General features: G+C 39.8%; 2 protein-coding genes across 8 annotated transcripts in view; one reads left to right on the forward strand and one right to left on the reverse strand.

Annotated features, from left to right (window-relative positions):
- Positions 1 to 3,277, reverse strand: part of chtf18 (CTF18, chromosome transmission fidelity factor 18 homolog (S. cerevisiae)) — a 16,625-nt gene extending 13,348 nt beyond the window's left edge. The window contains exons 1-7 of one of the 3 annotated variants that reach the window (XM_058380905.1): positions 3,044 to 3,146; positions 2,353 to 2,493; positions 1,988 to 2,105; positions 1,663 to 1,885; positions 1,325 to 1,417; positions 1,189 to 1,241; positions 944 to 1,088 (exon numbers count right to left, since the gene is read on the reverse strand). In XM_058380905.1, the coding sequence (XP_058236888.1) occupies positions 944 to 1,088; positions 1,189 to 1,241; positions 1,325 to 1,417; positions 1,663 to 1,885; positions 1,988 to 2,105; positions 2,353 to 2,493; positions 3,044 to 3,131 (861 nt within the window). In that variant the 5' untranslated portion in view covers positions 3,132 to 3,146. Of the gene's footprint in view, positions 1 to 943; positions 1,089 to 1,188; positions 1,242 to 1,324; positions 1,418 to 1,662; positions 1,886 to 1,987; positions 2,106 to 2,352; positions 2,494 to 3,043 lie in introns of all 3 variants that reach the window. The other 2 variants (XM_058380904.1, XM_058380903.1) reach the window with 2 other exon arrangements.
- A 1,044-nt stretch (positions 3,278 to 4,321) lies between these two features.
- ern2 (endoplasmic reticulum to nucleus signaling 2) overlaps positions 4,322 to 26,750 on the forward strand; it is a 67,573-nt gene continuing 45,144 nt past the window's right edge. For 3 of the 5 annotated variants that reach the window (XR_009203668.1, XR_009203669.1, XM_058380525.1), the window contains exons 1-10: positions 4,322 to 4,613; positions 18,784 to 18,901; positions 19,714 to 19,747; positions 20,630 to 20,702; positions 21,145 to 21,217; positions 24,198 to 24,320; positions 24,540 to 24,644; positions 24,729 to 24,996; positions 25,070 to 25,148; positions 25,230 to 25,383. Coding sequence is in view for 1 of the 5 variants with exons in the window: in XM_058380525.1 (XP_058236508.1) it covers positions 4,551 to 4,613; positions 18,784 to 18,901; positions 19,714 to 19,747; positions 20,630 to 20,702; positions 21,145 to 21,217; positions 24,198 to 24,320; positions 24,540 to 24,644; positions 24,729 to 24,996; positions 25,070 to 25,148; positions 25,230 to 25,383 (1,090 nt within the window). In the remaining 4 variants the exon portion in view is untranslated. Of the gene's footprint in view, positions 4,614 to 18,783; positions 18,902 to 19,713; positions 19,748 to 20,629; positions 20,703 to 21,119; positions 21,218 to 24,197; positions 24,321 to 24,539; positions 24,645 to 24,728; positions 24,997 to 25,069; positions 25,149 to 25,229; positions 25,384 to 26,750 lie in introns of all 5 variants that reach the window. The other 2 variants (XR_009203670.1, XR_009203671.1) reach the window with 2 other exon arrangements.

The following is a 26,750-nucleotide window of genomic DNA, read 5'->3' on the forward strand; positions in this document are numbered from 1 at the left end:
CTTGCTTTGGTCACTGGTGCACAGTCATGTTGGAAGAGGAAGGGGCCAGCTCCAAACTGTTCCCACAAAGTTGGGAGCATGGAATTGTCCAACTGTCTTGGTATGCTGAAGCATTCAGAGTTCCTTTCACTGGAACTAAGGGGCCAAGCCCAGCTCCTGAAAAACAACCCCACACCATAATCCCCCCTCCACCAAACTTTACACTTGGCACAATGCAGTCAGACAAGTACCGTTCTCCTGGCAACCGCCAAACCCAGACTCGTCCATCAGATTGCCAGATGGAGAAGCGCGATTCGTCACTCCAGAGAACGCGTCTCCACTGCTCTAGAGTCCAGTGGCGGCGTGCTTTACACCACTGCATCCGATGCTTTGCATTGCACTTGGTGATGTATGGCTTGGATGCAGCTGCTCGGCCATGGAAACCCATTCCATGAAGCTCTCTGCGCACTGTTCTTGAGCTCATCTGAAGGCCACATGAAGTTTGGAGGTCTGTAGCGATTGACTCTGCAGAAAGTTGGTGACCTCTTCGCACTATGCGCCTCAGCATCCGCTGACCCCGCTCCGTCAGTTTACGTGGCCTACCACTTCGTGGCTGAGTTGCTGTCGTTCCCAAACACTTCCACGTTCTTATAATACAGCTGACAGTTGACTGTGGAATATTTAGGAGCGAGGAAATTTCACGACTGGATTTGTTGCACAGGTGGCATCCTATCACAGTTCCACGCTGGAATTCACTGAGCTCCTGAGAGCGACCCATTCTTTCACAAATGTTTGTAAAAACAGTCTGCATGCCTAGGTGCTTGATTTTATACACCTGTGGCCATGGAAGCGATTGGAACACCTGATTCTGATTATTTGGATGGGTGAGCGAATACTTTTGGCAATATAGTGTATGTATATATGTGTGTGTGTGTGTGTGTGTGTGTGTGTGTGTATGTGTTACATCATCACTCAGGAGCTCCATATAATGCTGAGGAGCGAAGCAATCCACCCACAGCCGAGAGGCGGAGCTTTCATCAGGAGTGTTCATGTTTTCATCCTCAGTGTCTTCTATTACTCCATCCACAAGAAGTTCAGGATCTACACCACTAAACACACACACACTCAACCATGACACTAAACATATTCATATATATCTATCTATCTATCTATCTATCTATCTATCTCACACACACTTGGTGAGCGTACCTGTTGAGGAGTTCTGTTAATCTCTGGGATTCCTCCACCAGCTGACGATGACGCTGCAACAGAACAACAACTTCAGACTCATGCCAGTGTGTATGTGTGTATGTGTGTGTATGTGTGTGTGTATGTGTATACTCACTCTTTCTGACACTTGCTCTTTGAGAACCTCAATAGGAACAGCCAGCAGCCCCAGTGCACTCTGGGAATTTCGGAAAAATCTCGGATCTGGCGTCTGAACACAAAGTGTGTGTGCGTGTGTGTGTGTGTGTGTGTGTGTGTGTGTGTGAGTGAGAGCATGTGTGAGAAAGCTTCTATAGACTGAACACAATACATTTTAGTGCAACTGCAATTTTAGGAAATCAGAAAATAAATAAATTCATTAGTAAGATGTTTTATACATCTGTCTAAAACACAGGTGATTTTCTGGTGATTTATCTTATTTCCTGTATTTGTGTGTTGTCCAGTTTCAGTGACCACCTGCTCGTCCTGCTCCTGGGTCTTGCGGAGATACACTCGGTTGCCCATACAGTCAGTGACGGTGATGAAGTCTCCACTGGCTGGTGGACGTTTCAGCACGTGACGTGGCGCCGTGGCTCTCTTCGGAGATTCCTGCAGCACCGCAAGACCACTGATGTCCAACACACTGACCGGCTCGGCAGCTACGGGTCTGTCCGGTGAGAGAGAGAGAGAAAACCCTGACCTGTACACAGAGAGAGAGAGAGAGAGAGAGATGTTCATTAAGGTAATAATTCAGTGGTCATCATCACCCTTGTTAATGTTCAGTAATGATTTGATGGGTCACCTGGTCCTCTCTGACCTCTGACACGTCTCAGGTGAGGATGGAGGAGTGATGTCATCACCTGTCGCTTCAAAATGGAGTTTTTTGGCCACGTCCTGTTTTCGCCTCTTTGCTTTGGGTGCTGTAAAGAGATTGTTATAAACTTTTATAAGTGTACAGTCCAGTAACCAGAATCTCCTCAGAATATTCTCTCTACTGTGTTATGCTCTCCACAGAAGCAGCTTGTTCACATGGACGTGTAGGGTGGACGATGACGCTGATGTTTTAGGAAGGAGTCTCCAGTGTCAGAGACTTCTTCAGAGGACAGAGGAAAATAATCAACAGGACAGTAAACAACACCGTAGGGGTGATGAGTGTGAGGGACTCACTCAGAGCCTCGTCCTCCTCTCGCTCCTGAGCCGCGGCCGTGTCCGTGTCCGGTAAAGCCGAGTCAGCGGAGGTGAGAGCTTCCTCAAACGTCTGTTTCTTCGCTCTGAACTCCGACACCTTCACGTTAACAGGAGACTCACCTGGACACAGCAGAACACCCTGACAAATTCAATCTGAAGAGGATTCCAGGTTAAAGTCTGGCTAAATGATTAACGTTTAGATTTTTGTCCCATTACTAATCAGCGTCCTGCAAATAAACAACTTCTAACAAAATCATTCAATACATCTCAAGCATCTCTTAAAAACATTTACAAAAATATTTATTCACGCAACTTAAGAGTAGCTACTAGCTATAAAGCGCTGTAACGATACAGTAAACTAGCCACTTAAGGCTGAATCCCTACAATCTACACTCCCTACATTAGTGCCCTACTAAGGGTGTATAATAACGGTCCACGCTCCCTACCTAGTGCACTTCATGAACAAGGTTGTGTAATTTGGGACACAGCCCAATTTTACCACAAAGCTCCGAACAGAGCCGAGACGCTCAACAGCAAGGTTTTAACGGACTGTTTTTGATCATTTGTGTTTTGTTCCTTTTATTATTTCCTGTAGTTTTGATTTTTAAACCGCTTAAACCCTCTTTTATTCCTCTTTCCCCTTGTTTTCTGTAATAATAAAGTCACTTACGCTCCATTTCAGCCATCACCTCCAGCTCGTCCGCAAACTGGCGCTCAAAATCATCCTCAATCCCGTACATTTCATCATATTCATCCATTCTGAGCTTGAGGGGAAATAAAATTTACACAATAAAACAAACAAACAACTTTTTACACAAAAACACAGGAATCTTCCCGGCTGAGGTTTTCGCGCAAAATATTTGGGTTTTCTATACACATCCGGATCATTCTGGAAACGTTTTCCGGGCGCTTACCCATACGTCACGCCTCCTGTGTTATGATTGGTTGGCATATCGACGTTTGCTGTCTAATTATTCATATATTACTATGCAACCAATCACAAAGCAGGTGTCGTGTATGAGTAGCCAATCATAGAGAAAAGCTCATGAATATTAAATATTGATGGGCGCGCGAACCCTCCGTAGATATGAAGACGTCAATGGCCCCGCCATCTTGGAGAGGGCAAGATTTCACGCTAACTAAGATTTTGATCACATTTGTATCGTTTGGATGTAAAAAGAAATGTCTGGTAATTTAAAACAAGAGAACAATAAATAAAGTGGAACTTTTGAAAATATATATTCACATTATAAAGGACCTTAAGGGTTATATAGCCTATATGTTACAACACATAGCTAAAAAAAAGTATGTTATTAGGTTACATTATAATCAGCTACCACTTTTAGATTTTCTGGCCACTAAAACACGGGACCGGACACCACACTGAAGCTTTTACTTAACCAGTGGTCAAGTATAAATACATTATTTGTCCATCCATGAGGTAGATAAGATATATTATTATTATTATTATTATTATTATTATTATTATTATTATTATATTTGATATAACAAAAGACAAGCTGTGTTTTATATATAAAATAAAGCTGCTATAAGGTCCTGTAAGGTTAAACGAATGAACATTGTCACGTGTCAGTCATCTGCTGCTAATTGCTGTGGTATTATTACAGGAATAAAACAATTAGGCACGTGCTGTAATAGGAAATTTAAAAAAATCAGCTTCAGGGCATTAACAGTAAATGTATTGTTACATCAAACCACCATATCGTTGATACATTTCCTATAACCGCACGATGCGGACTGTTTTATTTCTCTTACACACATCTCTGACCAGTGTCCAGCTCTGAAAAGCGCATCCTGAGCTCAACACAACGCGACGTTATTATTGTTCCACGTGTTTCAAAGTGACGTCCAGTTACTTCCAAACCCCGCCCCTCCGCCTCTCCGATTGGTTGCTTGTGCTGTCACTCAAACTCAGCACCCTTTGCGCTATTGGCGTTATGAATCCGTCCCAACGCGGAAATGTGGGGTATTTGTTGTGGTAACACGGAGTCGCCTCTCACTCCGTTAACAGCTAACTTTTAACAGAAACTCCTTTAATGAACTCGGAAATGTCAGTAACGATTAAAAATGGAAGCGAAGTTGACTTGTTGACGTTATCTCATGTTTTAGCTGGGGCAGCGCGCGAGGTCCGGAAAGTTCAGCACGCGCACTGAAGGATGGACCGGACACGGTTTGTGTGTCTCTGTCTGCTTATATGTCTGAGTGGACCGTGTTTACAGGTGAGAAATATTCACTTTCCTCAGTGTGTGTGTGTGTGTGTGTGTGTGTGTGGTCTATTTTTGGTCCTGAGCGGTGGGTGTCATACACTCTTTGGACGCGCGTGACCCCGTCATAAAAATCCAAACACTAATCATTAGTTTAAGACATTAAAATAGCCGACACAAGTTCACACACTGCTCTGGACGTTATGTCTGCACGTGGGTGCGTCTTTTTACTGATCACCGGTCAAGCTGGAGCGCATCTGGCGGAGTGCGCGAGGTGTCGGAGCGGCATTGTTAAAGCGCGTGCGTACTGTAACGTCCGCTGCTTGTGTAGTGTTGTGTAGTGTAGTGTTGTGTTGTATAGTGTAGTGTTGTGTTGTATAGTGTAGTGTTGTGTAGTGTTGTGTTGTGTAGTGTAGTGTTGTGTTGTATAGTGTAGTGTTGTGTAGTGTTGTGTTGTGTTGTATAGTGTAGTGTTGTGTAGTGTTGTGTTGTGTAGTGTAGTGTTGTGTAGTGTTGTTGTATAGTGTAGTGTAGTGTTGTGTTGTGTAGTGTTGTGTTGTATAGTGTTGTGTTGTGTAGTATAGTGTTGTGTTGTGTTGTGTTGTATAGTGTAGTGTTGTGTAGTGTTGTGTTGTATAGTGTAGTGTTGTATTGTATAGTGTAGTGTAGTGTTGTATAGTGTAGTGTAGTGTAGTGTTGTGTAGTGTTGTGTTGTATAGTGTAGTGTTGTGTTGTAGTGTAGTGTTGTGTTGTATAGTGTAGTGTTGTGTTGTATAGTGTAGTGTTGTGTTGTATAGTGTAGTGTTGTGTTGTAGTGTAGTGTTGTGTTGTATAGTGTAGTGTTGTGTAGTGTTGTGTTGTGTAGTGTTGTGTTGTGTTGTATAGTGTAGTGTTGTGTAGTGTTGTGTTGTGTTGTATAGTGTAGTGTTGTGTTGTATAGTGTAGTGTTGTGTAGTGTTGTGTAGTGTTGTGTTGTATAGTGTAGTGTTGTGTAGTGTAGTGTAGTGTTGTGTTGTATAGTGTAGTGTAGTGTTGTGTAGTGTTGTATAGTGTAGTGTAGTGTTGTGTTGTGTAGTGTAGTGTTGTATAGTGTAGTGTAGTGTAGTGTTGTGTAGTGTTGTGTTGTATAGTGTAGTGTTGTGTTGTAGTGTAGTGTTGTGTTGTATAGTGTAGTGTTGTGTTGTATAGTGTAGTGTTGTGTTGTAGTGTAGTGTAGTGTTGTATAGTGTAGTGTTGTGTAGTGTTGTGTTGTATAGTGTAGTGTAGTGTTGTGTTGTATAGTGTAGTGTAGTGTTGTGTTGTATAGTGTAGTGTTGTGTTGTAGTGTAGTGTAGTGTTGTGTAGTGTTGTGTTGTATAGTGTAGTGTTGTGTTGTATAGTGTAGTGTTGTGTTGTAGTGTAGTGTAGTGTTGTATAGTGTAGTGTTGTGTAGTGTTGTGTTGTATAGTGTAGTGTAGTGTTGTGTTGTATAGTGTAGTGTAGTGTTGTGTTGTATAGTGTAGTGTTGTGTTGTATAGTGTAGTGTTGTGTAGTGTTGTGTTGTATAGTGTAGTGTAGTGTTGTGTTGTATAGTGTAGTGTTGTGTTGTATAGTGTAGTGTAGTGTTGTGTTGTATAGTGTAGTGTAGTGTTGTGTTGTATAGTGTAGTGTTGTGTTGTATAGTGTAGTGTAGTGTTGTGTTGTATAGTGTAGTGTTGTGTTGTATAGTGTAGTGTAGTGTTGTGTTGTATAGTGTAGTGTTGTGTTGTATAGTGTAGTGTAGTGTTGTGTTGTATAGTGTAGTGTTGTGTTGTGTAGTGTAGTGTAGTGTTGTGTTGTAGTGTAGTGTAGTGTTGTGTTGTATAGTGTAGTGTAGTGTTGTGTTGTATAGTGTAGTGTTGTGTTGTATAGTGTAGTGTTGTGTTGTGTTGTATAGTGTAGTGTAGTGTAGTGTTGTATAGTGTAGTGTTGTATAGTGTAGTGTTGTATTGTGTAGTGTTGTGTTGTATAGTGTAGTGTAGTGTTGTGTTGTATAGTGTAGTGTTGTATAGTGTAGTGTTGTATTGTGTAGTGTTGTGTTGTATAGTGTAGTGTAGTGTTGTGTTGTATAGTGTAGTGTAGTGTTGTGTTGTATAGTGTAGTGTTGTGTTGTATAGTGTAGTGTAGTGTTGTGTTGTATAGTGTAGTGTTGTGTTGTATAGTGTAGTGTTGTGTAGTGTTGTGTTGTATAGTGTAGTGTTGTGTTGTATAGTGTAGTGTTGTGTAGTGTTGTGTTGTATAGTGTAGTGTTGTGTTGTATAGTGTAGTGTTGTGTAGTGTTGTGTTGTATAGTGTAGTGTTGTATAGTGTAGTGTAGTGTTGTATAGTGTAGTGTTGTGTAGTGTTGTGTTGTGTAGTATAGTGTTGTGTTGTGTTGTGTTGTATAGTGTAGTGTTGTGTAGTGTTGTGTTGTATAGTGTAGTGTTGTATAGTGTAGTGTTGTGTTGTATAGTGTAGTGTAGTGTTGTGTTGTAGTGTAGTGTAGTGTTGTGTTGTATAGTGTAGTGTTGTGTAGTGTTGTGTAGTATAGTGTAGTGTAGTGTAGTGTAGTGTTGTATAGTGTAGTGTAGTGTAGTGTTGTGTAGTGTTGTGTTGTATAGTGTAGTGTAGTGTTGTGTTGTATAGTGTAGTGTTGTGTAGTGTTGTGTTGTATAGTGTAGTGTTGTGTTGTATAGTGTAGTGTTGTGTTGTAGTGTAGTGTAGTGTTGTGTTGTATAGTGTAGTGTAGTGTTGTGTTGTATAGTGTAGTGTTGTGTTGTATAGTGTAGTGTAGTGTTGTGTTGTGTTGTATAGTGTAGTGTAGTGTTGTGTTGTATAGTGTAGTGTTGTGTTGTAGTGTAGTGTAGTGTTGTGTTGTATAGTGTAGTGTAGTGTTGTGTTGTATAGTGTAGTGTTGTGTTGTATAGTGTAGTGTAGTGTTGTGTTGTGTTGTATAGTGTAGTGTTGTGTTGTATAGTGTAGTGTAGTGTTGTTGTATAGTGTAGTGTAGTGTTGTGTTGTATAGTGTAGTGTTGTGTTGTATAGTGTAGTGTTGTGTAGTGTTGTGTTGTATAGTGTAGTGTTGTGTTGTGTTGTATAGTGTAGTGTTGTGTTGTATAGTGTAGTGTTGTGTTGTATAGTGTAGTGTTGTGTAGTGTTGTGTTGTATAGTGTAGTGTAGTGTTGTGTTGTATAGTGTAGTGTTGTGTTGTATAGTGTAGTGTTGTGTTGTATAGTGTAGTGTAGTGTTGTTGTATAGTGTAGTGTTGTGTAGTGTTGTGTTGTGTAGTGTTGTGTTGTGTTGTAGTGTAGTGTAGTCTTGTGTTGTATAGTGTAGTGTTGTGTAGTGTAGTGTTGTGTTGTATAGTGTAGTGTAGTGTTGTGTTGTATAGTGTAGTGTTGTGTAGTGTTGTGTTGTATAGTGTAGTGTAGTGTTGTGTTGTATAGTGTAGTGTTGTGTTGTATAGTGTTGTGTTGTGTAGTGTAGTGTTGTGTTGTATAGTGTTGTGTAGTGTTGTTTAGTGTTGTGTTGTATAGTGTAGTGTTGTATAGTGTAGTGTTGTGTTGTATAGTGTAGTGTAGTGTTGTTGTATAGTGTAGTGTAGTGTTGTGTTGTATAGTGTAGTGTTGTGTTGTAGTGTAGTGTAGTGTTGTGTTGTATAGTGTTGTGTTGTGTAGTGTAGTGTTGTGTTGTATAGTGTAGTGTTGTATAGTGTAGTGTTGTGTTGTATAGTGTTGTGTTGTGTAGTGTAGTGTTGTGTTGTATAGTGTTGTGTAGTGTTGTTTAGTGTTGTGTTGTATAGTGTAGTGTTGTGTTGTATAGTGTAGTGTTGTATAGTGTAGTGTTGTGTTGTATAGTGTAGTGTAGTGTTGTGTTGTAGTGTAGTGTAGTGTTGTGTTGTATAGTGTAGTGTTGTGTAGTGTTGTGTAGTGTAGTGTTGTATAGTGTAGTGTAGTGTAGTGTTGTATAGTGTAGTGTAGAGTTGTGTTGTATAGTGTAGTGTTGTGTTGTATAGTGTAGTGTTGTGTTGTATAGTGTTGTGTAGTGTTGTGTAGTGTTGTGTTGTATAGTGTAGTGTTGTATAGTGTAGTGTTGTGTTGTATAGTGTAGTGTAGTGTTGTGTTGTATAGTGTAGTGTTGTGTAGTGTAGTGTTGTGTTGTATAGTGTAGTGTAGTGTTGTGTTGTATAGTGTAGTGTTGTGTTGTATAGTGTAGTGTAGTGTTGTGTTGTATAGTGTAGTGTAGTGTTGTGTAGTGTTGTGTTGTATAGTGTAGTGTAGTGTTGTGTTGTATAGTGTAGTGTAGTGTTGTGTTGTATAGTGTAGTGTTGTGTTGTATAGTGTAGTGTAGTGTTGTGTTGTATAGTGTAGTGTTGTGTTGTATAGTGTAGTGTAGTGTTGTGTTGTAGTGTAGTGTAGTGTTGTGTTGTATAGTGTAGTGTTGTATAGTGTAGTGTTGTATTGTGTAGTGTTGTGTTGTATAGTGTAGTGTAGTGTTGTGTTGTATAGTGTAGTGTTGTGTTGTATAGTGTAGTGTAGTGTTGTATAGTGTAGTGTTGTGTAGTGTTGTGTTGTATAGTGTAGTGTTGTGTTGTATAGTGTAGTGTAGTGTTGTGTTGTATAGTGTAGTGTTGTGTTGTATAGTGTAGTGTTGTATAGTGCTGTGTTGTATAGTGTAGTGTAGTGTTGTGTTGTATAGTGTAGTGTTGTGTTGTATAGTGTAGTGTTGTATAGTGTAGTGTAGTGTTGTATAGTGTAGTGTTGTGTTGTATTGTGTAGTGTTGTGTAGTGTTGTGTTGTATAGTGTAGTGTTGTATTGTGTTGTATAGTGTAGTGTTGTGTTGTATAGTGTAGTGTTGTATTGTGTTGTATAGTGTAGTGTTGTATTGTGTTGTATAGTGTAGTGTTGTATAGTGTAGTGTTGTATTGTGTTGTATAGTGTAGTGTTGTATAGTGTAGTGTTGTATTGTGTTGTATAGTGTAGTGTTGTATAGTGTAGTGTAGTGTTGTATAGTGTAGTGTTGTATAGTGTAGTGTTGTATAGTGTAGTGTTGTATTGTGTTGTATAGTGTAGTGTTGTATTGTGTAGTGTTGTATAGTGTAGTGTTGTATTGTGTTGTATAGTGTAGTGTTGTATTGTGTTGTATAGTGTAGTGTTGTATAGTGTAGTGTTGTATAGTGTTGTATAGTGAAGTGTTGTATTGTGTTGTATAGTGTTGTGTTGTATAGTGTAGTGTTGTATAGTGTTGTATAGTGTAGTGTTGTATTGTGTTGTATAGTGTAGTGTTGTATAGTGTAGTGTTGTATTGTGTTGTATAGTGTAGTGTTGTATAGTGTAGTGTTGTATAGTGTTGTATAGTGTAGTGTTGTATTGTGTTGTATAGTGTAGTGTTGTATTGTGTTGTATAGTGTAGTGTAGTGTTGTGTTGTATAGTGTAGTGTTGTATTGTGTTGTATAGTGTAGTGTTGTATTGTAGTGTAGTGTTTTATTGTGTTGTTTAGTGTAGTGTTGTTTTGGGTTCTATAGTGTAGTGTTGTGTTGTATAGTGTAGTGTTGTATTGTGTTGTATAGTGTAGTGTTGTATTGTGTTGTATAGTGTAGTGTTGTATAGTGTAGTGTTGTATAGTGTAGTGTAGTGTTGTGTTGTATAGTGTAGTGTTGTGTAGTGTAGTGTTGTATAGTGTAGTGTAGTGTTGTGTTGTGTTGTATAGTGTAGTGTTGTATTGTGTTGTATAGTGTAGTGTTGTATAGTGTAGTGTTGTATTGTGTTGTATAGTGTAGTGTTGTATTGTGTTGTATAGTATAGTGTTGTATAGTGTAGTGTTGTATTGTGTTGTATAGTGTAGTGTTGTATAGTGTAGTGTTGTATTGTGTTGTATAGTGTAGTGTTGTATTGTGTTGTATAGTGTAGTGTTGTATTGTGTTGTATAGTGTAGTGTTGTATCGTGTTGTATAGTGTAGTGTTGTATAGTGTAGTGTTGTATTGTGTTGTATAGTGTAGTGTTGTATTGTGTTGTATAGTGTAGTGTTGTATAGTGTAGTGTTGTATAGTGTAGTGTTGTATAGTGTAGTGTAGTGTTGTGTTGTATAGTGTAGTGTTGTATTGTGTTGTATAGTGTAGTGTTGTATAGTGTAGTGTTGTATTGTGTTGTATAGTGTAGTGTAGTGTTGTGTTGTATAGTGTAGTGTTGTATAGTGTAGTGTTGTATAGTGTAGTGTAGTGTTGTGTTGTGTTGTATAGTGTAGTGTTGTATTGTGTTGTATAGTGTAGTGTTGTATAGTGTAGTGTTGTATTGTGTTGTATAGTGTAGTGTTGTATTGTGTTGTATAGTATAGTGTTGTATAGTGTAGTGTTGTATAGTGTAGTGTTGTATTGTGTTGTATAGTGTAGTGTTGTATAGTGTAGTGTTGTATTGTGTTGTATAGTGTAGTGTTGTATTGTGTTGTATAGTGTAGTGTTGTATAGTGTAGTGTTGTATTGTGTTGTATAGTGTAGTGTTGTATTGTGTTGTATAGTGTAGTGTTGTATAGTGTAGTGTTGTATTGTGTTGTATAGTGTAGTGTTGTATTGTGTTGTATAGTGTAGTGTTGTATAGTGTAGTGTTGTATAGTGTAGTGTTGTATAGTGTAGTGTAGTGTTGTGTTGTATAGTGTAGTGTTGTATTGTGTTGTATAGTGTTGTGTTGTATAGTGTAGTGTTGGTATTGTGTAGTATTGTGTTGTATAGTGTAGTGTAGTGTTGTGTTGAAAAGTGTAGTGTTGTATTGTGTTGTATAGTGTAGTGTTGTTTAGTGTAGTGTTGTGTAGTGTAGTGTTGTATAGTGTAGTGTAGTGTTGTATAGTGTAGTGTTGTATTGTGTAGTGTTGTATTGTGTTGTGTAGTGTTGTGTAGTATAGTGTAGTGTAGTGTAGTGTAGTGTTGTATAGTGTAGTGTAGTGTAGTGTTGTGTAGTGTTGTGTTGTATAGTGTAGTGTTGTATAGTGTAGTGTTGTATAGTGTAGTGTAGTGTAGTGTTGTATAGTGTAGTGTTGTATTGTGTTGTATAGTGTAGTGTTGTATAGTGTAGTGTTGTGTAGTGTAGTGTTGTGTTGTATAGTGTAGTGTTGTATTGTGTTGTATAGTGTAGTGTTGTATAGTGTAGTGTAGTGTTGTGTTGTATAGTGTAGTGTTGTATTGTGTTGTATAGTGTAGTGTTGTATAGTGTAGTGTAGTGTTGTGTTGTATAGTGTAGTGTTGTATTGTGTTGTATAGTGTAGTGTTGTATAGTGTAGTGTTGTATTGTGTTGTATAGTGTAGTGTTGTATAGTGTAGTGTTGTATAGTGTAGTGTTGTATTGTGTTGTATAGTGTAGTGTTGTATAGTGTAGTGTAGTGTTGTGTTGTATAGTGTAGTGTTGTATTGTGTTGTATAGTGTAGTGTTGTATAGTGTAGTGTTGTATTGTGTTGTATAGTGTAGTGTTGTATAGTGTAGTGTTGTATTGTGTTGTATAGTGTAGTGTTGTATAGTGTAGTGTTGTATAGTGTAGTGTTGTATTGTGTTGTATAGTGTAGTGTTGTATAGTGTAGTGTAGTGTTGTATTGTGTTGTATAGTGTAGTGTTGTATAGTGTAGTGTAGTGTTGTATTGTGTTGTATAGTGTAGTGTTGTATTGTGTTGTATAGTGTAGTGTTGTATAGTGTAGTGTTGTATTGTGTTGTATAGTGTAGTGTTGTATAGTGTAGTGTAGTGTTGTGTTGTATAGTGTAGTGTTGTATTGTGTTGTATAGTGTAGTGTTGTATAGTGTAGTGTAGTGTTGTGTTGTATAGTGTAGTGTTGTATTGTGTTGTATAGTGTAGTGTTGTATAGTGTAGTGTAGTGTTGTGTTGTATAGTGTTGTATAGTGTAGTGTTGTATAGTGTAGTGTTGTATTGTGTTGTATAGTGTAGTGTTGTATAGTGTAGTGTTGTATTGTGTTGTATAGTGTAGTGTTGTATAGTGTAGTGTTGTATTGTGTTGTATAGTGTAGTGTTGTATAGTGTAGTGTTGTATTGTGTTGTATAGTGTAGTGTTGTATAGTGTAGTGTAGTGTTGTGTTGTATAGTGTAGTGTTGTATTGTGTTGTATAGTGTAGTGTTGTATAGTGTAGTGTAGTGTTGTGTTGTATAGTGTTGTATTGTGTAGTGTTGTATTGTGTTGTATTGTGTTGTATAGTATAGTGTTGTATAGTGTAGTGTAGTGTTGTGTTGTATAGTGTTGTGTTGTATAGTGTAGTGTTGTATTGTGTTGTATAGTGTAGTGTTGTATAGTGTAGTGTTGTATAGTGTTGTATAGTGTAGTGTTGTATTGTGTTGTATAGTGTAGTGTTGTATAGTGTAGTGTTTTATTGTGTTGTATAGTGTAGTGTTGTATTGTGTTGTATAGTGTAGTGTTGTATAGTGTAGTGTTGTATTGTGTTGTATAGTGTAGTGTTGTATTGTGTTGTATAGTGTAGTGTTGTATAGTGTAGTGTTGTATAGTGTAGTGTAGTGTTGTGTTGTATAGTGTAGTGTTGTATAGTGTAGTGTTGTATAGTGTAGTGTAGTGTTGTGTTGTGTTGTATAGTGTAGTGTTGTATTGTGTTGTATAGTGTAGTGTTGTATAGTGTAGTGTTGTATTGTGTTGTATAGTGTAGTGTTGTATTGTGTTGTATAGTGTAGTGTTGTATAGTGTAGTGTTGTATAGTGTAGTGTTGTATTGTGTTGTATAGTGTAGTGTTGTATAGTGTAGTGTTGTATTGTGTTGTATAGTGTAGTGTTGTATTGTGTTGTATAGTGTAGTGTTGTATAGTGTAGTGTTGTATTGTGTGTATAGTGTAGTGTTGTATTGTGGTTGTATTGTGTTGTTGTGTGTTGTATTGTGTTGTTTGTATAGTGTAGTGTTGTATAGTGTAGTGTTGTATAGTGTAGTGTTGTATAGTGTAGTGTAGTGTTGTGTTGTATAGTGTAGTGTTGTATTGTGTTGTATAGTGTAGTGTTGTATAGTGTAGTGTTGTATTGTGTTGTATAGTGTAGTGTAGTGTTGTGTTGTATAGTGTAGTGTTGTATTGTGTTGTATAGTGTAGTGTTGTATAGTGTAGTGTTTTATTGTGTTGTATAGTGTAGTGTTGTATTGTGTTGTATAGTGTAGTGTTGTATAGTGTAGTGTTGTATTGTGTTGTATAGTGTAGTGTTGTATTGTGTTGTATAGTGTAGTGTTGTATAGTGTAGTGTTGTATAGTGTAGTGTAGTGTTGTGTTGTATAGTGTAGTGTTGTATTGTGTTGTATAGTGTAGTGTTGTATAGTGTAGTGTTGTATAGTGTAGTGTTGTATTGTGTTGTATAGTGTAGTGTTGTATAGTGTAGTGTTGTATAGTGTAGTGTAGTGTTGTGTTGTATAGTGTAGTGTTGTATTGTGTTGTATAGTGTAGTGTTGTATAGTGTAGTGTAGTGTTGTGTTGTATAGTGTAGTGTTGTATTGTGTTGTATAGTGTAGTGTTGTATAGTGTAGTGTAGTGTTGTGTTGTATAGTGTAGTGTTGTATTGTGTTGTATAGTGTAGTGTTGTATAGTGTAGTGTTGTATTGTGTTGTATAGTGTAGTGTTGTATAGTGTAGTGTTGTATTGTGTTGTATAGTGTAGTGTTGTATAGTGTAGTGTAGTGTTGTGTTGTATAGTGTAGTGTTGTATTGTGTTGTATAGTGTAGTGTTGTATAGTGTAGTGTTGTATTGTGTTGTATAGTGTAGTGTTGTATAGTGTAGTGTTGTATAGTGTAGTGTTGTATAGTGTAGTGTTTTATTGTGTTGTATAGTGTAGTGTTGTATTGTGTTGTATAGTGTAGTGTTGTATAGTGTAGTGTAGTGTTGTGTTGTATAGTGTAGTGTTGTATTGTGTTGTATAGTGTAGTGTTGTATAGTGTAGTGTTGTATTGTGTTGTATAGTGTAGTGTTGTATAGTGTAGTGTTGTATAGTGTAGTGTTGTATTGTGTTGTATAGTGTAGTGTTGTATAGTGTAGTGTAGTGTTGTGTTGTATAGTGTAGTGTTGTATTGTGTTGTATAGTGTAGTGTTGTATTGTGTTGTATAGTGTAGTGTTGTATTGTGTTGTATAGTGTAGTGTTGTATAGTGTAGTGTTGTATTGTGTTGTATAGTGTAGTGTTGTATAGTGTAGTGTTGTATAGTGTAGTGTTGTATTGTGTTGTATAGTGTAGTGTTGTATAGTGTAGTGTAGTGTTGTATTGTGTTGTATAGTGTAGTGTTGTATAGTGTAGTGTAGTGTTGTATTGTGTTGTATAGTGTAGTGTTGTATTGTGTTGTATAGTGTAGTGTTGTATTGTGTTGTATAGTGTAGTGTTGTATAGTGTAGTGTAGTGTTGTATTGTGTTGTATAGTGTAGTGTTGTATTGTGTTGTATAGTGTAGTGTTGTATAGTGTAGTGTTGTATTGTGTTGTATAGTGTAGTGTTGTATAGTGTAGTGTTGTATAGTGTAGTGTTGTATTGTGTTGTATAGTGTAGTGTTGTATAGTGTAGTGTTGTATTGTGTTGTATAGTGTAGTGTTGTATAGTGTAGTGTTGTATAGTGTAGTGTTGTATTGTGTTGTATAGTGTAGTGTTGTATAGTGTAGTGTAGTGTTGTATTGTGTTGTATAGTGTAGTGTTGTGTTGTATAGTGTAGTGTTGTGTAGTGTTGTGTTGTATAGTGTAGTGTTGTGTAGTGTTGTGTTGTATAGTGTAGTCTTGTGTTGTATAGTGTAGTGTTGTGTAGTGTTGTGTTGTATAGTGTAGTGTTGTGTAGAGTTGTGTTGTATAGTGTAGTGTTGTGTTGTATAGTGTAGTGTTGTGTAGTGTTGTGTTGTATAGTGTAGTGTTGTGTAGTGTTGTGTTGTATAGTGTAGTCTTGTGTTGTATAGTGTTGTGTTGTATAGTGTAGTGTTGTGTTGTATAGTGTAGTGTTGTGTAGTGTAGTGTTGTGTAGTGTTGTGTTGTGTTGTATAGTGTAGTGTTGTGTTGTATAGTGTAGTGTTGTGTTGTATAGTGTAGTGTTGTGTAGTGTTGTGTTGTATAGTGTAGTGTAGTGTTGTGTTGTATAGTGTAGTGTAGTGTTGTGTTGTATAGTGTAGTGTTGTGTTGTATAGTGTAGTGTAGTGTTGTGTTGTATAGTGTAGTGTAGTGTTGTGTTGTAGTGTAGTGTAGTGTTGTGTTGTATAGTGTAGTGTAGTGTTGTGTTGTATAGTGTAGTGTTGTATAGTGTAGTGTTGTATTGTGTAGTGTTGTGTTGTATAGTGTAGTGTAGTGTTGTGTTGTATAGTGTAGTGTAGTGTTGTGTTGTATAGTGTAGTGTAGTGTTGTGTTGTAGTGTAGTGTAGTGTTGTGTTGTATAGTGTAGTGTTGTGTTGTATAGTGTAGTGTAGTGTAGTGTTGTGTTGTATAGTGTAGTGTAGTGTTGTGTTGTATAGTGTAGTGTTGTATAGTGTAGTGTTGTATTGTGTAGTGTTGTGTTGTATAGTGTAGTGTAGTGTTGTGTTGTATAGTGTAGTGTTGTGTTGTATAGTGTAGTGTAGTGTTGTGTAGTGTAGTGTTGTGTAGTGTTGTGTTGTATAGTGTAGTGTTGTGTTGTATAGTGTAGTGTTGTGTAGTGTAGTGTTGTGTTGTATAGTGTAGTGTTGTGTTGTATAGTGTAGTGTTGTATAGTGTAGTGTTGTGTTGTATAGTGTAGTGTTGTGTTGTATAGTGTAGTGTTGTATAGTGTAGTGTAGTGTTGTATAGTGTAGTGTTGTGTTGTATTGTGTAGTGTTGTGTAGTGTTGTGTTGTATAGTGTAGTGTTGTGTTGTGTTGTATAGTGTAGTGTAGTGTTGTGTTGTATAGTGTAGTGTTGTATTGTGTTGTATAGTGTAGTGTTGTATTGTGTTGTATAGTGTAGTGTTGTATAGTGTAGTGTTGTATTGTGTTGTATAGTGTAGTGTTGTATTGTGTTGTATAGTGTAGTGTTGTATAGTGTAGTGTAGTGTTGTATAGTGTAGTGTTGTATAGTGTAGTGTTGTATTGTGTTGTATAGTGTAGTGTTGTATAGTGTAGTGTTGTATTGTGTTGTATAGTGTAGTGTTGTATAGTGTAGTGTTGTATAGTGTAGTGTTGTATTGTGTTGTATAGTGTAGTGTTGTATAGTGTAGTGTAGTGTTGTGTTGTATAGTGTAGTGTTGTATAGTGTAGTGTTGTATTGTGTTGTATAGTGTAGTGTTGTATAGTGTAGTGTTGTATTGTGTTGTATAGTGTAGTGTTGTATAGTGTAGTGTTGTATAGTGTAGTGTAGTGTTGTGTTGTATAGTGTAGTGTTGTATAGTGTAGTGTTGTATAGTGTAGTGTAGTGTTGTGTTGTATAGTGTAGTGTTGTATTGTGTTGTATAGTGTAGTGTTGTATAGTGTAGTGTAGTGTTGTGTTGTATAGTGTAGTGTTGTATAGTGTAGTGTAGTGTTGTGTTGTATTGTGTTGTATAGTGTTGTGTTGTATAGTGTAGTGTTGTATAGTGTAGTGTTGTATAGTGTTGTGTTGTATAGTGTAGTGTTGTATTGTGTTGTATAGTGTTGTGTTGTATAGTGTAGTGTTGTATTGTGTTGTATAGTGTTGTGTTGTATAGTGTAGTGTTGTATTGTGTTGTATAGTGTAGTGTTGTATAGTGTAGTGTTGTATTGTGTTGTATAGTGTAGTGTTGTATAGTGTAGTGTAGTGTTGTGTTGTATAGTGTAGTGTTGTATTGTGTTGTATAGTGTAGTGTTGTATAGTGTAGTGTAGTGTTGTGTTGTATAGTGTTGTATTGTGTAGTGTTGTATTGTGTTGTATTGTGTTGTATAGTATAGTGTTGTATAGTGTAGTGTAGTGTTGTGTTGTATAGTGTTGTGTTGTGTAGCACTCTGTAGTGTTGAATAGACTTGTGAAGTCCGCCTTCTTAGGCTGTAGCCTGATGGTCAGTTTATGAATTAGTAATAAATAATAGGAATACTATGTAGAATTTTAGTATTATAAATTAATAAATCAATTGCCATAATAATAATAATAAGAAGAAGAAGAAGAAGAAGAAGTGTGATGATTGTGAGTGTGTAGTGGGCAGTGTGGTTGCATCTCCACTGCTCTACTCCAGGGCCTGGACATGGATCCTGAGCTCAGGTCAGTGCAGCTTCATCCCCCCCCGTGTGTGTGTGCGTGTGTGTGTGCGTGTGTGTGAGGGACAGAAACCAAAAGCAGCAGGAGATTGATTTTCATCATGAGTCTTAATGTGTTTAAAAAGTAGAGGGGGCTTTAATCATGGTGCATGAATCATGAGCTTTCATACACACACACACACACACACACACACACTTCTATTTACTATGTGGAAATAGCTGCAAATATAGGTGTGCTCATATTCGTTGGGATAAAGTAAACGTTCGTACCCTGCAGACATGTTTGAAGTGTGTGTGTGTGTATGTGTGTGTTCACGCTTTGTTCAACGACAGTCAAACAGGATATCCTGGTAGCACTAAAGCACTAACCCTCTACAGTCCACACACACACACACACACACACACACAAACACACACACACACTACACCCCTTCCTTGAATGCAAGGGTGAATGTTTCTGAGTGTGTATCAGATATCAGCTCTCTGTTCACTCTGGAGATAGAGCACTGATACACCACTGCAGCTCCATCGGTCAGCAGAGCTCTACTGTCCAGATATCAAGTCAGTTTGAGTTCCTGGAGCAGAAATTTGTGACGTGTGTGTTGTCACATGGCTCAGAGCTTATTGACAAACTGTCTAGTTACATTTAACACTTTTACTCATTACTGGATTCAGTACTTCAGTAAACTACTGACTTTATCATTTAAACAGCAGTGGAAGCTTTTATTATTGTTATTATTACTATCATCATCATCATCATCATCATCATTATTATTATTATTACTATTATATATATATATATATTATTATTATTATTATTATACTCTCTCTCTCTCTTCCTATCTTCCTCTCTCTCTCTCTCTCTCTCTCTCTCTCTCTCTGTCTCCCCCCCCTCTCTGCCCCCCCCCCTCTCTGTCCCCCCCCTCTGTCTCCCCCCTCTCTCTCTCTGCCCCCCCCCTCTGTCTCCCCCCTCTCTCTCTCTGCCCCCCCCTCTCTCTCTCTCCCTCTCTCTCTCTCTCTCTCTCTCCCTCAGTGTAAAGGAGGAAGCTCAGTCACTCTCCCCGAGTCTCTGCTCTTTGTCTCTACACTAGATGGGAGTCTACACGCCATTAGCAAACAAACTGGAGACATCAAATGGACTCTGAAGGAAGGTGTGTGTGTGTGTGTGTGTATGTGTGTGTGTTAATATCTTGCATGCTCTTACCTAAACTGTACTTCTAATCTTTCAGCTACACACTTAAGCAGTATCTGTACAAAGTGCTGTAGTAGTGACCATCAGCAGTGCTGTGCTAAGCACAAAGCTGTAGTTGACCACAGGCACTGACCACTGTAACTACACACTGACTGTAAACGTAATACCAGTGAAATGTTCCAGTGTGTTATACTAAATATCATCACTGTCAGAGCGCTGGTCATCCGATCCGATCAGTGAATCAGACCTGACCGCTGTATGATGTGATATTTATTACACAGATATAAAACAGGAAATTTCATCTGTTAATCTGTCAGCTTGTGACCGCAAGGAATTAGTGTCTATAATGACCTCAGAAACTACACTGACCTCATAGTTCCTAATGGGCCGTTGATTGTGGTTGTAGAAAGGACATTAATCAGTTACAGTTGCATTATTTCCTGTCCAGTGTCACCCAAATGAGGATGAGGTTCCCTTCTGAGGCTGGTTCCTCTCCAGGTTCCTTCCTCAGATCATCCCAGGGAGTTTTTCCTCACCACCTTCACCTCAGGCTTCTCATTAGGGATAAAATAAAATAAGGATAAAACAGTTTAATAATTTAATTTAATAATTTATTTTTATTTTTAGTTATTTAGTTATTCCTTTCTCTGTTTCTCTTCTTTTGTAAAGCTGCTTTGAGACAATGTCCATTGTAAAAGGTGCTATACAAATAAACTGAATTAAATTGAACTGAAATGAAATGACCTCATTCTGTTTTCCTTTCTTTACCAGATCCAATCATCCAAGTTCCAGTTTATCTGCAGGAGTAAGTGTGTGTGTGTGTGTTTGTGTTTGTGTGTGTGTTTGTGTGTGTGTGTGTGTGTTTGTGTTTGTGTGTGTGTGTGTGTGTTTGTGTGTGTTTGTGTTTGTGTGTGTGTGTGTGTGTGTTTGTGTGTGTTTGTGTGTGTTTTTGTTTGTGTTTTTGTGTGTGTTTGTGTGTGTGTTTGTGTGTGTGTGTGTGTTTGTGTGTGTGTGTGTGTGTGTGTGTGTGTCTGTTTATTCTTTCTGCATGTGGTATGTGTTAATCATCAGCAGTGTAAATACACCAATCAGGCATAACATTATGACCACTGACCGGTGAAGTGTATAAGACTGAGTATCTCCTCATCATGGCACCTGTTAGTGGGGGGGATATATTAGGCAGCAAGTCAACATTTTGTCCTCAAAGTTGATGTTAGAAGCAGGAAAAATGGACAAGTGTAAGGATTTGAGTGAGTTTGACCAAAAGGGCCAAATTGTGATGGCTAGACCACTGGATCAGAGCATCTCCAAAACTGCAGCTCTTGTGGGGTGTTCCCGGTCTGCAGTGGTCAGTATCTATCAAAAGTATCCTTTAAGTCCTGTAAGTTGCAAGGTGGAGCCCATGGAGGTAAAGGATCTGCTGCTAACATCTTGGTGCCAGATCCCACAGCACACCTTCAGGGATCTAGTGGAGTCAATGCCTCGACGGGTCAGGGCTGCTTTGGCAGCAAAAGGAGAGGGACCAACACAATATTAGGCAGGTGGTCATAATGTTATGGCTGATCTGTGTATTCTACCAGTTGAATATAAATTCATGTCATTTTGTTCACACCAGCAAGGATTATGACAGGAAGAGTGGTTACATTCTTCTGTTCTGTTTTTCTTCATATTTTGTGTTTACCTTTAGACCAGGTTTCCTTCCTGACCCTAATGATGGTAGTCTGTACATGTTGGGAGATAAACACAAACAGGGTCTAATGGTGAGTGTCCTGATTGTGTGTGTGTTGTGTGTGTGTGTGTTGTGTGTGTTGTGTCTGTGTGTGTCTGTGTGTGTCTGTGTGTGTCTGTGTGTGTGTGTGTGTTGTGTGTGTTGTGTGTGTTGTGTCTGTGTGTGTCTGTGTGTGTTGTGTGTGTTTGTGTGTGTTGTGTGTGTCTGTGTGTGTTGTGTGTGTTGTGTGTCTGTGTGTTGTGTGTGTTGTGTGTCTGTGTGTGTCTGTGTGTGTGTGTGTGTGTTATTTGTGTGTGGTGTGTGTGTTGTGTGTGTTGTGTCTGTGTGTGTTTGTGTGTGTTGTGTGTGTTGTGTGTGTCTGTGTGTGTTGTGTGTGTTGTGTGTCTGTGTGTTGTGTGTCTGTGTGTGTCTGTGTGTGTGTGTTATTTGTGTGCGAGTGTGTGTGTAGTGAGAGATTTCTCTTTTCTCTGCAGAAACTTCCCTTCACTATTCCAGAGTTGGTTCAGTCATCTCCATGCAGAAGCTCAGACGGCATCCTGTACACAGGTAAACACCTGTAAACACACACCTGTAAACACACACCTGTAAATGACTGTAAACACCTGCAAAACATCTGTAAACACCAGTACATACCTATAAATACCTGTAAAACATCTGTAAGCACCTGCAAAACATCTGTAAGCGCCAGTAAACACCTGTAAATAACTCTAAAAACCTGTGAACACCTTTAAAGAAACATCTGTTAACACCTGTAAAAATCAGTAAATACCTGTAAACATCTGTAACGAAACACCTGTAAATACCAGCAAATACCTATAAATACCAGTAAACAACTGAGTTACAACCCCTCAGCAGAGAGTGGACCTGCTGACCTTCACCCAGTACCTTTCTGTTTAAACATCTGGACACTGCTGTGATTTGTCTTTACTGAGTTACAGGAACTCTGTTATTAAGTGATGCTGTGATGTCAAAACAATAAATCCCACAGCGTGGGTCTGAGTGGCGTTGGCCATCTTCAGTTTTTTTTCTCATCCAGCGTCAGCGCCTGTTAGCTCCGCCCACTTCCACTATGTAAACAAAGCCTTGACCGCTGAGTGCATGAAGTCTCCAGCATTCCACACGGTTTGATCCGGGTGAATAGGTGCATCATCATCAGGGTGACTGAAGTGCTCCTCTTCCTCCTGGAAGTGTCAGTGTGAACAAAGTGGTGTAGAGTAGTGCACCTGAGACACACCCAGGACGCAAGGACGTGAGACACACCCAGGACATGAGGACCTGAGACACTCCCAGGACGCAAGGATGTGAGACACACCCAGGACATGAGGACCTGAGACAGACCCAGGACATGAGGACCTGAGACACACTCTGGACATGAGGACCTGAGACAGACCCAGGACATGAGGACCTGAGACACACTCTGGACATGAGGACCTGAGACACACCCAGGACGCAAGGACGTGAGACACACCCAGGACATGAGGACCTGAGACAGACCCAGGACATGAGGACCTGAGACACACCTAGGACATGAGGACCTGAGACAGACCCAGGACGCAAGGATGTGAGACACACCCAGGACATGAGGACCTGAGACAGACCCAGGACATGAGGACCTGAGACACACTCTGGACATGAGTACCTGAGACAGACCCAGGACATGAGGACCTGAGACACATTCTGGACATGAGGACCTTAGACACACCTAGGACATGAGGACCTGAGACACACCCAGGACGCAAGGACGTGAGACACACCCAGGACATGAGGATCTGAGACAGACCCAGGACATGAGGACATGAGGCAGACCCAGGACTCGAGACACACCCTGGACATGAGGACCTGAGACACACCAAGGACATGAGGACCTGAGACACACCCAGGACTTGTCTGAAGAGAAAAATAATCTGAAGAAGGAAATGCTTAGAGAAGTTCTCTCTCTGAATACAAACACAGTAGAGGAACACTCCTCCTTTCATGAAGGGTAGAGCAAAACCGGTCAAATCAGTTTTACATTCCAGGAGTCACTCTCAATTAAACAAAAAAACATGATACTGAGACAGAGAGAGAGAGGGAGAGAGGGGGGGGAAGGGGTGGGGGGAGAAGGGGAGAGAGAGAGAGGGACAGAGAGAGGGAGTGGGGGAGAGAGAGAGGGACAGAGGGAGAGAGAGGGGGGGGAGGGAGTGGGAGAGAGAGAGAGGGAGTGGGGGAGAGAGAGAGAGGGACAGAGAGAGGGGGGTGGGAGAGAGAGACAAAGAGGGAGAGAGAGGGAGTGGGAGAGAGAGAGAGGGAAAGAGAGGGACAGAGGGAGAGAGAGACAGAGAGGGAGTGGGGGGACAGTGGGAGGTAGAGAGAGACAAAGAGAGATTGAGAGAGAGGGAGAGAGGGTGGGAGAGAGGGGGGGTGGAGGGGGAGTGAATTGAACAGAACTGAATCTGGATCTGACCTGAATTGAGTCATATCATATTGGATCAGTAAATGATAGTGGTATGTATTGAATCAGATCAGTAGTGAGTTGTTCTGAATCGAATCAGATCAATTCAATTCAATTTTAATTCAATTCAATTAAATAAACAGAAGGTTTGAAATCGGTCTGTAATTTGATATTTCATTAGGGTCTAGTTTCGGTTTCTTAAGAAGAGGCTTAATAACTGCTAACTTGAGAGATTTTGGGACATGACCTAGAAATAACGAGGAGTTAATAATATTAAGAAGAGGCTCTCCAGCTGCATGTATCACTTCTTTCAGTAATCTAGTTGGAATTGGATCTAACAGACACGTTGTTGGTTTAGCCGTGGTGATAAGTTTATACAGCTCTTCCTGCCCTATGCTGGTAAAGTATTGTAGCTTTAAGTGTGGAGCTATAGGGTGGTCTGGATCACCAGATGCCGTCAGTGGTTGAACATCCAATATTTTGTTCCTGATACTATCAGTTTTTTTAGTGAAGAAATTCATCAAGTCCTCACTACTAAACTGTTCTGAAATACTCTCTCCAGAAATCTGATGTTTTGTTAGTTTAGCCCCTGTACTGAATAAGCATCTGGGATTGTTCTGGTTTATTTCTATCAGATTGCTCAGATGTTCAGCCTTAGCAGCTTTTAGAGCCTGTCTATAGCTGGACAAACTGTCTTTATACGCAATTCTAAAAACTTCTAATTTGTTTTTTCTCCACTTTCGCTCGAGGTTACGGGTTGCTCTCTTGAGGGCGTAGTGAGTTGTTCTGAATCGAATCAGATCAGTAGTGAGTTGTTTTGAATCGTATTGGATCAGTAGTGAGTTGTTCTGAATCGAATCAGATCAGTAGTGAGTTGTTCTGAATCGTATTGGATCAGTAGTGAATTGAGGTGAATCAGTGCTGAATCACATCACTCACACCTGACTGGATCAGTACCATGATGAAGAGTCTTGGCACTGAATCAAATAGAATAATTTCAGATGAATGATGAAGAGTATTGAGTCATTTAGATGCTGAGATGTTTAAGCTTTTTCCTCTGTGTGTGTGTTTGTGTGCGTGTTTGTGTGTGTGTAGGTAAAAAACAGGATACATGGTTTGTAGTGGATCCTCAGACAGGGGAGAAACAGACGAGTTTAAGCACCGCGTCCTCTGATTCCATCTGTCCATCAGCTCCTCTCCTATACATCGGACGTACCGGTCAGTACACAGAGCTCTGGATCAGAGCAATAGAGCTGGTTCTGTGTTTATTCAACTGGGAATGTTCATCTGGGGTGTGTGTGTGTGTGTGTGTCCTCCATTACTCAGGTATATTCAGCTACACCCCCCCCCCCCCCCCCACACACACACACAGATTATATGATGACAGACTGTAACATACATTTATGGTTATGTTTTTCATCTTTAATCATTTTTTAGAGTACATGATCACCATGTTTGACACTAAGACACAGGAACTGCGCTGGAATGCGACCTATAACGATTACTCCGCTCCTCTATACGACGACCAGAAATATGATTACAGTAAGTTCCATCTACAGATGTACATCAAAAGGTAACTATGTTGTTTTAAGCACGTGTGTGTGTGTGTGTGTGTGTGGGACACAGAGATGTCCCACTTTGTCTCGAGCAGTGACGGTCTGGTGGTGACGGTGGACCGTGACTCGGGCGACATGCTGTGGATGCAGAAGTTCGAGTCGCCTGTAGCCGGAGTCTACCTGTGGATTCAGGACGGTCTGCGGCGAGTGCCTCACCTCACCGTCGCTACGGAAACCCTGCGATATCTCACATTCATGGCACAAAATACACACTCACACCCCATGAGGTGGACCTACCAGTTTACAAAGGAGCAGCACAGCACCAAGACACAGCTTGTGTAAGACACACACACACACACACACACACATACTTTAATGCCCTGCTCTGTAATCATTAACATGTGTGTCCAGTCCATCTCTGTATGTGGGGAAAATGGACTCTCACCTGTACGCCTCCACCTCTCTCGTCCATGAAGGAGTCGCTGTAGTGGTGAGTTCCTCTCTCGTCACTTGTCAAACATTAGATAGTGACCTTTGACCCTTGACCTCTGACAATTTACCCCTATGGCAGCCTCACAGTCTTACACTGGCACGTATTGAAGGGCCAACCACAGCGGGCGTGACGGTGGGGAATGGGCGGAGCGAGTGTGAGATTACGCCCAGCACCGACGTCAAGTTCCCACCAGGAAGCACCAACCCACTGCAGAACCAGTGGCTTCTGATAGGTTTGGTCTTACACACACAGACACACACACACACACAAGTACAAATGAATTAACCACTTATGAGTGGGTGGGGTTAAAATTTGCTGTTGTGCGACTAGTGACCTGACGTCTGGACACAGAACCAAAGTTATTACACAGTAGTTCAGTTCAGACGCCATACTCTAGTCCATTAGAAGTGTGTGTGTGTGTGTGTGTAAAGCAGTTCCTTCCGTTTTTTTTCTCCTCTTACAGATTTTGCAAGACAAACTGAGTGACGTATAAGTCACAGAGCATTTTATATTCCAGTTTGACCCTCGACAGTGTCTCTGATGGTCAAATTACAGCTTTTTCCCCAGCAGTCAAATTTCAAATGTTGTTTATTTATTTATTTATTTATTTATTTATTTATTTATTTACAATAACAAAGACATCACGCCCCCCCTAGTGGTGGCACACATGCACTATCACTCTCGCATTATATCATTAGCAGTGACAGCAGGGTGAGGTCAATACAGAGAAACCTCATTTCTACACACCTGTACCTGCAACCAGGTGGACCTTCATTCACCTGTCACCTGAACAGAGCATCACACACACCATCACACATACCATCACACCACTGTCACACACCATCACACACCATCACACACCATCACATACCATCACACCACTGTCACACATCATCACACATCATCACACCACTGTCACACATCATCACACATCATCACACATCATCACACATCATCACACATCATCACACCACTGTCACACATCATCACACATCATCACACATCATCACACATCATCACACACCATCACACACCATCACACATCATCACACACCATCACACACCATCACACCACTGTCACAAACCATCACACATCATCACACATCATCACACCACTGTCACACATCATCACACATCATCACACATCATCACACATCATCACACATCATCACACCACTGTCACACATCATCACACATCATCACACATCATCACACATCATCACACATCATCACACACCATCACACATCATCACACACCATCACACATCATCACACCACTGTCACACATCATCACACCACTGTCACACATCATCACACCACTGTCACACATCATCACACCACTGTCACACATCATCACACCACTGTCACACATCATCACACATCATCACACACCATCACACACCATCACACACCATCACACACCATCACACATCATCACACATCATCACACATCATCACACACCATCACACATCATCACACCACTGTCACACATCATCACACACCATCACACACCATCACACACCATCACACATCATCACACACCATCACACACCATCACACACCATCACACATCATCACACACCATCACACACCATCAC

Source organism: Hemibagrus wyckioides, linkage group LG26 (assembly GCF_019097595.1).
Source record: "Hemibagrus wyckioides isolate EC202008001 linkage group LG26, SWU_Hwy_1.0, whole genome shotgun sequence".
NCBI lineage: Eukaryota > Metazoa > Chordata > Actinopteri > Siluriformes > Bagridae > Hemibagrus > Hemibagrus wyckioides.